This window comes from Calypte anna, unplaced genomic scaffold, assembly GCF_003957555.1.
Source record: "Calypte anna isolate BGI_N300 unplaced genomic scaffold, bCalAnn1_v1.p scaffold_153_arrow_ctg1, whole genome shotgun sequence".
Taxonomy (NCBI): Eukaryota; Metazoa; Chordata; class Aves; order Apodiformes; family Trochilidae; genus Calypte; species Calypte anna.
In genome coordinates, this window is record NW_022045453.1 from 38,675 (window position 1) to 51,397 (window position 12,723).

The following is a 12,723-nucleotide window of genomic DNA, read 5'->3' on the forward strand; positions in this document are numbered from 1 at the left end:
TTCCAATTAATTAATATTTTCTTCCCAAAGATGTGAGGCTTTCAGATAACAGGATATTTATTTGCTGAAGCTAATCTGGATGAGCAGAAATGACACCACTTGCTCTATAAAATCCAGGAGTCAGGTTGCTTCCTAGTCCATCATCTTACATTGCTTACACATTACTCACAGTAGGTTTTTATTTAGGGAAATGATGTTTATTATTCCTAAGGGATTTAATCTGGAGCTCAGGAGCTTTCCAAGCATCCTGCTGTATTCCTGTGAAGGTCTCAGCTTCTCCCTGAAGTTCATGTTTTCTTGCCCAGCCACTGCAGGAGGTTGGTTGTGGCCATCTCCTCATCCAGCCTTGCAGCTGGGCAGACTTGCATGTGAGCCACACATCTCATGCTCATTTTATTTTATTTCATTCAAAGCCTGTGTTCCAATTAGTTAATATTTTCTTCCCAAAGACATGAGGCTTTCAGATAACAGGATATTTATTTGCTGAAGCTAATCTGGATGAGCAGAAATGACACCACTTGCTCTATAAAATCCAGAGGAGTCTCTTTGCTTCCTAGTCCATCATCTTACATTGCTTACACATTACTCACAGTAGGTTTTTATTTAGGGAAATGATGTTTATTATTCCTAAGGAACTAAATCTGGAGCTCAGGAGCTTTCCAGAATTCCTGCTGTATTCCTGTGAAGGTCTCAGCTTCTCCCTGAAGTTGATATTTTCTTGCCCAGCCACTGCAGGAGGTTGGTTGTGGCCATCTCCTTGTCCAGCCTTGCAGCTGGGCAGACTCGAATGTGAGCCACACATCTCATGCTCATTTTATTTTATTTCATTCAAAGCCTGTGTTCCAATTAGTTAATATTTTCTTCCCAAAGATGTGAGGCTTTCAGATAACAGGATATTTATTTGCTGAAGCTAATCTGGATGAGCAGAAATGACACCACTTGCTCTATAAAATCCAGAGGAGTCTCTTTGCTTCCTAGTCCATCATCTTACATTGCTTACACATTACTCACAGTAGGTTTTTATTTAGGGAAATGATGTTTATTATTTCTAAGGGACTGAATTTGGAGCTCAGGAGCTTTCCAAGAATTCCTGCTGTATTCCTGTGAAGGTCTCAGCTTCTCCCTGAAGTTGATATTTCCTTGCCCAGCCACTGCAGGAGGTTGGTTGTGGCCATCTCCTTGTCCAGCCTTGCAGCTGGGCAGACTCGAATGTGAGCCACACATCTCATGCTCATTTTATTTTATTTCATTCAAAGCCTGTGTTCCAATTAGTTAATATTTACTTCCCAAAGATGTGAGGCTTTCAGATAACAGGATATTTATTTGCTGAAGCTAATCTGGATGAGCAGAAATGACACCACTTGCTCTATAAAATCCAGAGGAGTCTCTTTGCTTCCTAGTCCATCATTTACATTGCTTACACATTACTCACAGTAGGTTTTTATTTAGGGAAATGATGTTAATTATTCCTAAGGGATTTAATCTGGAGCTCAGGAGCTTTCCAAGCATCCTGCTGTATTCCTGTGAAGGTCTCAGCTTCTCCCTGAAGTTGATATTTTCTTCCCCAGCCACTGCAGGAGGTTGGTTGTGGCCATCTCCTCATCCAGCCTTGCAGCTGGGCAGACTTGCATGGGAGCCACACATCTCATGCTCATTTTATTTAATTTCATTCAAAGCCTGTGTTCCAATTAGTTAATATTTTCTTCCCAAAGACATGAGGCTTTCAGATAACAGGATATTTATTTGCTGAGGCTAATCTGGATGAGCAGAAATGACACCACTTGCCCTATAAGATCCAGAGGAGTCTCTTTGCTTCCTAGTCCATCATCTTACATTGCTTACACATTACTCACAGTAGGTTTTTATTTAGGGAAATGATGTTTATTATTCCTAAGGGACTGAATCTGGAGCTCAGGAGCTTTCCAAGAATCCTGCTGTATTCCTGTGAAGGTCTCAGCTTCTCCCTGAAGTTGATATTTCCTTGCCCAGCCACTGCAGGAGGTTGGTTGTGGCCATCTCCTCGTCCAGCCTTGCAGCTGGGCAGACTCGAATGTGAGCCACACATCTCATGCTCATTTTATTTTATTTCATTCAAAGCCTGTGTTCCAATTAGTTAATATTTACTTCCCAAAGATGTGAGGCTTTCAGATAACAGGATATTTATTTGCTGAAGCTAATCTGGATGAGCAGAAATGACACCACTTGCTCTATAAAGTCCAGGAGTCAGGTTGTTTCCTAGTCCATCATCTTAAATTGCTTACACATTACTCACAGTAGGTTTTTATTTAGGGAAATGATGTTTATTATTTCCAAGGGATTGAATCTGGAGCTCAGGAGCTTTCCAAGAATTCCTGCTGTATTCCTGTGAAGGTCTCAGCTTCTCCCTGAAGCTGATATTTTCTTGCCCAGCCACTGTAGGAGGTTGGTTGTGGCCATCTCCTCATCCAGCCTTGCAGCTGGGCAGACTCGAATGTGAGCCACACATCTCAAGCTCATTTTATTTTATTTCATTCAAAGCCTGTGTTCCAATTAGTTAATATTTACTTCCCAAAGATGTGAGGCTTTCAGATAACAGGATATTTATTTGCTGTGACTAATTCTGTATGAGCAGAAATGACACCACTTGCTCTATAAGATCCAGAGGAGTCTCTTTGCTTCCTAGTCCATCATCTTACATTGCTTACACATTACTCACAGTAGGTTTTTATTTAGGGAAATGATGTTTATTATTTCTAAGGAACTAAATCTGGAGCTCAGGAGCTTTCCAGAATTCCTGCTGTATTCCTGTGAAGGTCTCAGCTTCTCCCTGAAGTTGATATTTTCTTGCCCAGCCACTGCAGGAGGTTGGTTGTGGCCATCTCCTCATCCAGCCTTGCAGCTGGGCAGACTCGAATGTGAGCCACACATCTCAAGCTCATTTTATTTTATTTCATTCAAGGCCTGTGTTCCAATTAGTTAATATTTACTTCCCAAAGACATGAGGCTTTCAGATAACAGGATATTTATTTGCTGAGGCTAATCTGGATGAGCAGAAATGACACCACTTGCTCTAGAAAATCCAGAGGAGTCTCTTTGCTTCCTAGTCCATCAACCTAAATTGCTTACACATTACTCACAGTAGGTTTTTATTTAGGGAAATGATGTTTATTATTCCTAAGGAACTAAATTTGGAGCTCAGGAGCTTTCCAAGCATCCTGCTGTATTCCTGTGGAGGTCTCAGCTTCTCCCTGAAGTTGATATTTTCTTGCCCAGCCACTGCAGGAGGTTGGTTGTGGCCATCTCCTCATCCAGCCTTGCAGCTGGGCAGACTTGCATGGGCAAGTTTGTGTCTAAAGGTGGATTTTATGGGTTGGTTGTTTTCTTACAAACAATTTACCACAAATTCTTTGGCTCCCCTTGTGTTTCAAGAAGTAATATAAAAAAAAAGACTTGAGTTTTCTTTCTGGGAGGTGTCTGGGTGCTTGGATTTGTGCAGCTTGGTGTGTGGGAATGTCTTGCCATCCTTGGAAGTTTGGAGATTCACCATGTTAGCAGATTAGAACGAAGTTGAGGTTGAAAATGGAACTGAGGATAATGTTTGCTACTGAGTGCTCTTCATTTTGTGATGTTTATGCACCCCTGTGTAAATGACACAGAAATATTCTTGTAGCAGAACACTTGTCCCCTATCTTGGCATTGTGCATTCTTCCTGACCCTTCAGTAGTGGCAATAAAAGCATAAATTTGAGAGGTTTATTTAGGATTGAGCTGCAGGAGGGGTTTTGCTTCCACCTGTGCTGATGTTCTCTGTGCAGCTGTTTTTCCATTTCACTTGGAAATGGAGTTACTGTGTTTATTTGAAGTGCTTGCAAAGAGACAAGGAACACAATGGACTAGAAGCCAGTAAATACAGCATGCTGCTGCCCTTAGAAAAATATGCTTATCAATTCTTTCTGTTGAAAAGCAAACATCAGAGAGCCTCCAGGTTAAACATGCTGTCTGCTGATAAGTGACTTCTTAGGTTAAAGGATTTGAAAGGCCTGGAAATCACACTGCTGAGTTTCAGAACCATTTTTGATGTCTGAGAAATAGATCCCTGGAAAGGCAACGAGCTGGAATTCTTCTGAAAGCAGAAAATACTCCTGAGGAGTGAAGAAGAGGAGGGAACAGGAATATTTCTGCCAGAGGAGGAAGGGGAGGGTTTGGGTCGTGTTAATATTCAAGCAACATAAAAGCCCCCAGCATGCCTGTGTCTGAAAATGGAAGTTCTGTAGGAGTGTTTCAACCTCCTGCCAGCTTAACCACCAGCTGGAAATCACCAGCTGGAGCACGTAGGGAATTCCTGCTCTCTGGAAAGCTGAGGAGAGCTTTCTGGGCTTGAGGAGAGGGGTTGATGGTTCCATGTTTCTGTTCGGGGGTACTGGCAGCTCTTCCTCGGGAATAAATCTTGGCTGGGATTTTGGGGTGAAAAAGCCTTTTTCTGAGTATTAGCAGCTCATCTCTGAGCATCAGGCTCTTCCTGTTAAGGTGGGATCATCTTTTCCCACCCCCCTGTGCATCTGGAGGTGCTGGAGATGGGTGAGCTCTGCAAGGGTCTGTGCTAAAGAGCTGATTCCTGTGGTTGAGAACTCAGTGCCCCAAAGGGGAGAGTGCAGGCTGTGATTAGAGAGGGAATAAAGTAGGGAAGTGTTAAGATTATAATTACAAGACTTAGGAATTGAGCTGTTCTTAGTTACAACTGTTTATCCTAATGACCATTTTCTAGTTGGTTAAAAGCAGATGGAGGGACATCTAGCCCTTGAAGCTGTATTTCCAGGGTTTCACTTAATTCCCTTTCATTAAGAGCATTAATCTAGCTGAATTTTCTCATCCTGCTTGAAGAAACCTCTCTTTTTATTTTCCTAAGATTAATTGATTTCGTTTCTAGCTTCTCAGCAAGTCCCACTTCTGGCCCAAAGGAACCTGTAAATATTTCTTCATGAACTTTGTTCTAGAAATGTTTGCTAAACCAGATTTAGCCCCCATCTGGCAGATGACTCTGTAATGTTACTGCTGGGTTGGTTTTCCCACTTTCAGTAGTTATTTTACCACTACTACTGATGCTGCAGCCCTGGGGACATGGACTTCAAAGCTTTAAATACCACTTTGAACTTGATGTCACAAGATCAGGGAATGGGAAGCTTGTAGGATGAGCAAGGTTCTGATGGGAATGAGGTTTCATGGCATGAGGAAAGTTCATGGTCAGAATGTGTTGTGTAAATTTAAGCAGGTGTGACTCCTGTCTAGCTCTGGTTGCTGATTCTCTGCTCAGAAGAGCTGCTTAATTATGTCTAAAAATGTCTAATATTAGATTTAACCATTTTTATAATAATTTGGAAAAATAGAGCCCTTCAGCAGTAGCCAATGTGCAAAGCAGGTGTGAAAAGCAGTGATCAAAGCATCTGAAAGTATTTTTCTTCTGGACTAGGACTACCTGGGTGGAACAAGAGAAGAATAATCTGATTTATTTAGAAGTTTTGGATGAAAAGATCTTAGGACCTCAGTGCTGATGGGATGATCATTTCTCTGGCTGGTTAAAGCTATCAATATTAATCAAAGAATCCCCAAATGCTCCAGTGCTGATTTCTAAATGAGAAGAGGAATTGGGCCATGCTGTTGAGTAGCTAAGAATATTCCTAATGATCTTAATGAATCTTTGCCACCTGCAGGAAAAAAAAAAAAAAAGATAAATAAAGAGGCCTGAAGTAGTAAAACCCTCCCTTCATTTAGGTTATGTTGAGATGCCAAGGTAAATATGAAGTGTTCTTTTGTTGCTCCTTCCTATCAGCTGAATTCCTTTGAATTTTTGGAGGAATTCCTCATTTTTCCTACCAGGAAGGGACTCCAGGTGATCCTGGAGAGGCTGTAGCCCTTGTTTCACCCAGTGGATGTATCAAGTGGTTGGGAGGAGCACCCAATATAATAATCAGGATGAATTTGGGGTCCTGCTTGCCAGCAGAATGGTCTTGATAATAAAAACAAGGGTGCAGAGAATTCACTTTATTGCTATTTTCTATTAATACTGGTGTTTTAGCTTGGGGTTCCAGAGTTCCAGCTCAGGAAGGAAGAGTTTTGAAGCAAGAATGTGCCCTCTGCTTCACCCCAAGGGGCTCTTCTGGAGCTGTGTGGAATCAAAACACTGAGGATTTGAAGGCTGAGGTTGAATTCCCCTTTCAAAGCCCAAGAGGTTGGTTTTGATCCCAAAATTAGGAGCCTAGGGAAATCCTCCTGAAACACTTTTAACAGGATCCTTTGGTGGAGTTTGGTATCCATGATTTTGTGCAACTTTTGAACTCCAACCTCACAGCCAAGTAGAAAACTTCTGAGCTCTGAAAACCCCAGGTAGTAACTTGCTTTTCTTCCCTTTGTATGAGTAGCAGTCAGCTTTTTAAGAGCTTTTTTTGTTGTCAGAAGCCAGATATGGATATTGATGCCCTGCAAAATAGGGAATGTGGTTTTTGGGAGAGTTTCATTGGGAAAATATGAGGTATTTTTTCCCAGTGTCCATCTTGTGGGGGTCATCTTCTCAGTCACCCTTGGGCAAAAAATAAAAAAAGGAATTATTTGTTAGGAAAAATAGCAGACAGAAATCCAAGAGCTGTTTTTTAAGGCTTGGAACTGTAGGAACTCTTGGCTACAAACATATTTTCTTGAAGTTTTGGAGATTTTGCCATCCCATGGTGAGGTTGAAGCTTTTGGGAATGCAATTCACTGGCAGAATATTTTAACAAAAGAAAAGGTGCATTTTCAAGTAGTTTGATCTTTCCTGAGAAGGTCAAAATGTGTGGAACCATTTAAGTTTTACTTGTTTTTCTTTCTTTAAGATGACAGGTTGAAAGGAAGGAGTCAGAGAGTTGTAGTCAATGGGGCAGAATCTGGTTGGAGGTGTGTGACTAGTGGAGTCCCTCAGGGGTCGGTACTGGGACCGGTGTTGTTCAATATCTTCATCAACGACTTGGATGAGGGTATAGAATGTACCCTCAGCAAGTTTGCTGATGACACTAAGCTGGGAGGAGTGGCTGACACACCAGAAGGCTGTGCTGCCATTCAGAGAGACTTAGACAGGCTGGAGAGTTGGGCAGGGAGAAACATGATGAAATTCAACAAGGGGAAGTGTAGAGTTTTGCATTTGGGGAAGAACAACACGATGGCCCAGTATAGGTTGGGGGCTGACCTGCTGGAGAGCAGTGGAGGTGAAAGAGACCTGGGGGTCCTGGTTGACAAGAAGATGACCATGAGCCAGCAATGTGCCCTTGTGGCCAAGAAGGCCAATGGCATCCTGGGGTGCATTAGAAAGGGGGTGGTTAGTAGGTCAAGAGAGGTTCTCCTCCCCCTCTATTCTGCATTGGTGAGGCCGCACCTGGAGTATTGTGTCCAGTTCTGGGCCCCTCAGTTCAAGAAGGACAGGGAAGTGCTTGAAAGAGTCCAGCGCAGAGCTACTAAGATGATGAAGGGAGTGGAACATCTCCCTTATGAGGAAAGGCTGAGGGAGCTGGGTCTCTTTAGTTTGGAGAAAAGGAGACTGAGGGGTGACCTCATCAATGTTTTCAAACATGTAAGGGGTGAGTGTCAGGGAGATGGAGTTAGGCTCTTCTCAGTGGTGACCAGTGATAGGACAAGGGGTAATGGGTGTAAATTGGAGCACAGGAGGTTCAAGTTGAATATCCAGAAAAATGTTTTTCCTGTAAGGGTGACAGAGCCCTGGAACAGGCTGCCCAGGGGGGTCGTGGAGTCTCCTTCACTGGAGACATTCAAAACCCACCTGGACACGTTCCTGCACGATGTACTCTAGGTGGCCCTGCTCTGGCAGGGGGGGTTGGACTAGATGATCTTTCGAGGTCCCTTCCAACCCCTAGGATTCTATGACTGACTGCAAAGTTTAGTTAAGCACAGCATTTAAAGGGAATATTTACCCCCCAAAAAAGGCTCCTTCTCTTGCACATCACTAGAAGGGGGTGAATCCAATATTAATTTGTGTCACTTGCCTGTGTAACTTTTAATTCACTTTTTGTTTTTCCTCTCCAACAGGGCAAACCAGACTTAAACACAACTTTACCCATCAGACAAACTGCATCCATTTTCAAGCAACCTGTCACCAAAGTCACCAATCACCCCAGCAACAAAGTCAGGTCTGACCCCCAGCGAGTGACAGAGCAGCCCCGACAGGTAAGGAGCAATCTGATACCATCCCTGCTGCTCAGGAGAGCTGAAACAGGGGGTTTAACAACTAGGGAATTAAATAACAATTAGGAAAATGGGCTGGTTTGCAGCTGAGGAGGGTTTCTACCTTGATGGGAGTTGGTGTAATGCAGGGAGATTGTACAAAAGTACAGAACTAACACTCGGTTCATACTGAGGTGGATTTTTCTTCATCCAAAACAAATTGGTATTTAATTACCACATTCCTAGAGAATATTCTCTATTCTGACAGTTGGGCATCAAATACAGAAGAAGTTTCAGGTGGAAGTTCCTGTAACAGCTCTCAGGAAGCAATACTTGTCTTGGATATAGAAGACCTTGGTGCAAAATCCATAAAAAATGTATTTTAAATCCCTCTTTCTCAAACCAGAATAATGTAAACTCATCTCTCAGGGGTGGATAAGGGAGCTAAGTTCTCCCTGAGCTGCTTTTCTTCCTAGCAGTGACAGGTTGCCTGTTGGCTCAATACTTTTTTGGGGTTGTTTCTTTGCAGGGAGGAAGGAGCTGAGAAGGCACAGAAATCTAATTAGGGAAGAAATGATCAGCTAGATAACATAGTGCTTAGTGGATTGAAGTGTTTAAGTCTGATCTGTGTTTTTTGAGTTAGAGCATTGCTGCCATCAACTTGAACCCCCTTTTTCTATCTTAGGAGTGCAGGGATAAAAAGCAAAAGAAATGTTTGTGCACTCCTGTGTCACTAAGTTACCATTTCCCCTGCAACTCAAGCTGTCTCTAATCTTGCACTTTGAAACCTCTCTCTTAAATGCTGGTTCTTGTAAGAAACACCATCAGGAATTTAGACTTTGCATTCTCTAAATCCAGGTGAGAAAGCACAAGAAGAGCTCTCGAGCTGTATTGGACCATCTTGAGATGTCTGTTAGCAAGATTTGAAGCCTCAGCTAACCCAGCTCTTGGTCCCCTGAAGTTGAGCAGGGGCCATGTAAGTGTATCCCACTCAGCTCTAAAAGGTGGTGCATAATTCCATGTGTCTGTTGATTCCCTTCACATCCCTTGGGTTTTCTTTTTGGAGCTCTTTGTGTGTCAGGACTTTGTTTTTTTGGTCCTGATAACCAGCAAAGCATGCAAAGGTTGGGGCACTTTTGTGGCAAGAGAAACAGATGCCTGGCAATTCCTTTCTTGGTGGATCCCAAACCCTCTTTCCTCCCCATTTTCTTTCTTCCAGAATCTTCTCTTCAAGTACATAATGACTGGAGCCTTCCAGAATGCATCCTCTGTCGTTTGAGGGTAACTACCCAGGAAGAAGTTGCAGAACAAGCATTTTCAAGCCTCTCCAAGTTAAATCTTGGCCTCTTAAGAAAGCTTCTAACAGACTGAGGTGTAGGAAGATCTTCAGGAACTGATCATCTGCTGTCTCAGCACTCTTTTTCAACCCCAGTCCTTTCCTCTTGCTTGCAACATCTTCAGAAGAGGACTTGAAACACTTCTGATTCTGTATCCACCCTCTTCTTGTGGAAGAAATGCTCTCTTTGCCTTGAATGTGGAAGAGTTAATCCTAATAGTTAATCCTAATCTTGCTGTGCCTTACTCTTGCTTTTCTCCAAGCCAGAACCCTCCCTTAAGTGCTTTATCATGGTTCTGCAGAGTGATGATTGGCAGAGGTGGGAGATTTGGGGAAGGGAGAGACTGGATTGTTACAGGTTTTTTTTTAATAAAATTAGAGTGAGTTTTCAGTAAAAATTCCATTAAAAAGGCTGGAGCCAAGCAATTTATTAAAGATCATGTGCTAGCACTTAATTGACAGATTTTTTAAGCAGTTTTCCAGTTTCTTTGCACCCAGATTTCCATCCTGGAATTATCAGTACTGCTTTGGTATGAGTATCATAGAATCATAGAATTAGCCGGGTTGGAAGGGACCTCAGAGATCATCTAGTCCAACCCTTGACCCACCGGAGCAGTTGCTAGACCATGGCACTGAGTGCCACATCCAGTCTTTTTTTAAATGTCTCCAGGGACGGAGAATCTACCACCTCACCGGGCAGTCCATTCCATAGCCTGATCACCCTCTCCGTGAAGAAATTCTTTCTAATATCTAACCTAAACCTCCCCTGGCACAACTTAAGACTGTGTCCTCTTGTCTTGTTGAAGGTCGTCTGTGAAAAGAGTCCAGTTCCCACCTCGCTACAGCCTCCTTTCAGGGAGTTGTAGACAGCAATGAGGTCTCCCCTGAGCCTCCTCTTCTTCAGGCTGAACAGCCCCAGCTCTCTCAGCCTCTCCTCATAGGGTCTGTACTCGAGTCCCTTCACCAGCCTGGTTGCCCTCCTTTGGACCTGTTCCAGGACCTCTACATCCTTCTTAAACTGAGGGGCCCAGAACTGGACACAGGACTCGACGTGTGGCCTAACCAGCGCTGAGTACAGGGGCAGAATCCCTTCCCTGGACCTGCTGGTGACGCTGTTTCTGATACAGCCCAGGATGCCTTGGCCTTCTTGGCCACCTGGGCACACTGCTGGCTCATGTTCAGTTTCTTGTCAATGCAGACTCCCAGGTTCCTTTCTGCCTGGCTGCTCTCCAGCCACTCTGTGCCCAGCCTGTAGCGCTGCATGGGGTTGTTGTGGCCAAAGTGCAGGACCCGGCCCTTGGCCTTGTTGAACCTCATCCCCTTGGGATCAGCCCAACTCTCCAGTCTCTCCAGGTCCCTCTGCAGAGCCCTCCTGCCTTCCAGCTGATCCACACTTCCCCCCAGCTTAGTGTCAGCTGGGAATTTCCTGAGGATGGACTCAATGCCCTCCTCTAAATCCTCCCTCAAGATATTAAACAGCACTGGGCCCAACACTGATCCCTGGGGGATTCAGTCACAGCTCAGAAATGCAGACTCATGGACACCTTGTTTGAACATTGGAGTGTTTGACTTGCCAGCTGGAGCATAAAGTTTCACAGGGAGGATTTTTGCTTGCTTGTCAAAAAGCAACAATTCCTTTCTGATGCCATCTGGGGAGATAAAGTAGGGAAGTAGGGCTGAAATCCTTGGGAAACCTTACAGAGCCTGCAAGTGGCACTTGAGATAGAGGCAGTGGACAAGCACAGCCTTGCAAATGTAGTGAAATTCTCTTTTAATTTCTCTTTTTTCCTTACCTAAAGGATCCCTGCATGGTTCACTGCCTTCTCTCATACCCAGGTGTGCAAGCTTTCCTTCCCCTGGACTGTAACTATATCAGGGATGCTAAAACACTGCCTGTACAGTCTATTTTTAGGTAAAAATTACTCAGTTCCCACTTCCAGTGCTCTCCCTCCCTTTTTCCTCCATCCTTAGCCCAAACCCAGGCTTCTTACACCTGGAGTTGAAGACAACCATCTCTTTCTCCTCTTCTATCTCTCTTTTCAAAGGACAGGCTGATCAAAATTCCCTGAAAATTCTCTTTGGATGAAAATAAATGAGTGCTGGAGCTCCTCTGGCAGGCAGTGGGGTTTTTTTTTCATCACTTAGAGTCAGAAGATGTGCTGATTGGTGTTGGCAGCTGCTGGTTCCTATCTCCAGCCTGCTCCTTCATTGCAGGCAAGTGCCACGGGGTTGTCTAAGCCTTTTTTTTTCAAGCATCTTGAAGCTTTCAAAGCCATTCTTCAAGGTTTTATAGATTCCTGATGATCAGAGCAGAGAGCTTCACCCAGGGAAAACCCAAAAACATTCTGGAGGATCCTGGAAGTAGGGAAGTGTCAGAGCTTGAGATCTGCACACAGGTTCTGGCCCTCATTAGGCTTCTCCTCACCATCTTCCTCTGAGTGGTTTTTGTTCAAAAAGCAGCACCAGGCAATCCACAGAGTTTTCTTAAGTTCTTCTTCTCTAAGAAAAGGACAGGAGAATCTATAGGTTCCTAAATATCAAATCTGACAGCTTCAAATGCAGTTTCCTTCCAAGTGCTTTAACATCAGCCTGCTCAGAACATTTTGACTCTCCAGTCTTCCTGAGATAGCTTTTCTTCCTGCTTCTGGGACTTTGAGGGGTTTTTCCCTCACAGAGACCACTGATAAAGCAGTGCAAGAAAAGGAATCCTAAAAGATTCCTAAGTGAACCCTGCAAGGAAGAGGCAAAAACCCCAAAAAACACAAACCCCCTGTTTTAGCCTCCTCTCCTCTGTTAGATTTAGGAAGTTTTGGTGAGATAAGGTGATTTTCAGAGTAATGGCCTGGATTTTAAAAAGTCAGCACTGCAGAACCTGAAACTGGCATTAGGGATGAAAAAAAGGATCAGACAACCACATCTGTCATCTCCCTCCTAGGGGTGGGAATTGCTGTCTTAAGATGATAATTTTTTTCTTCCTATGGAGCAAAAAGGCCACTAGAGGTAGCAGCACACTTGTGCATCTGGGTTTGAGGATTCCCCAAGGAGAAGAGTGCAGGTGAAGCAGAGGAAATCCTGGAATTGTTACAGACAGAAATTCTTCTACATAACCACTTGAATTATTTACCTGCCCAGTGTTCTGCACCTAACTGGATCATACAATCACAGTTAGCTTGGCTGGAAAAGACCTTCAAGGTCCACTCCAACCTT

The 12,723-nt window shown here is 43.7% G+C and overlaps 1 protein-coding gene across 1 annotated transcript in view; it reads left to right on the forward strand.

Moving 5' to 3' along the window:
- The window catches only part of MBD2 (methyl-CpG binding domain protein 2), a 42,794-nt gene that overhangs the window by 17,955 nt on the left and 12,116 nt on the right, over positions 1-12,723 (forward strand). The window contains exon 3 of the mRNA XM_030468551.1: positions 8,046-8,183. Within this exon, the coding sequence (XP_030324411.1) occupies positions 8,046-8,183 (138 nt within the window). The remainder of the gene's footprint in view (positions 1-8,045; positions 8,184-12,723) is intronic.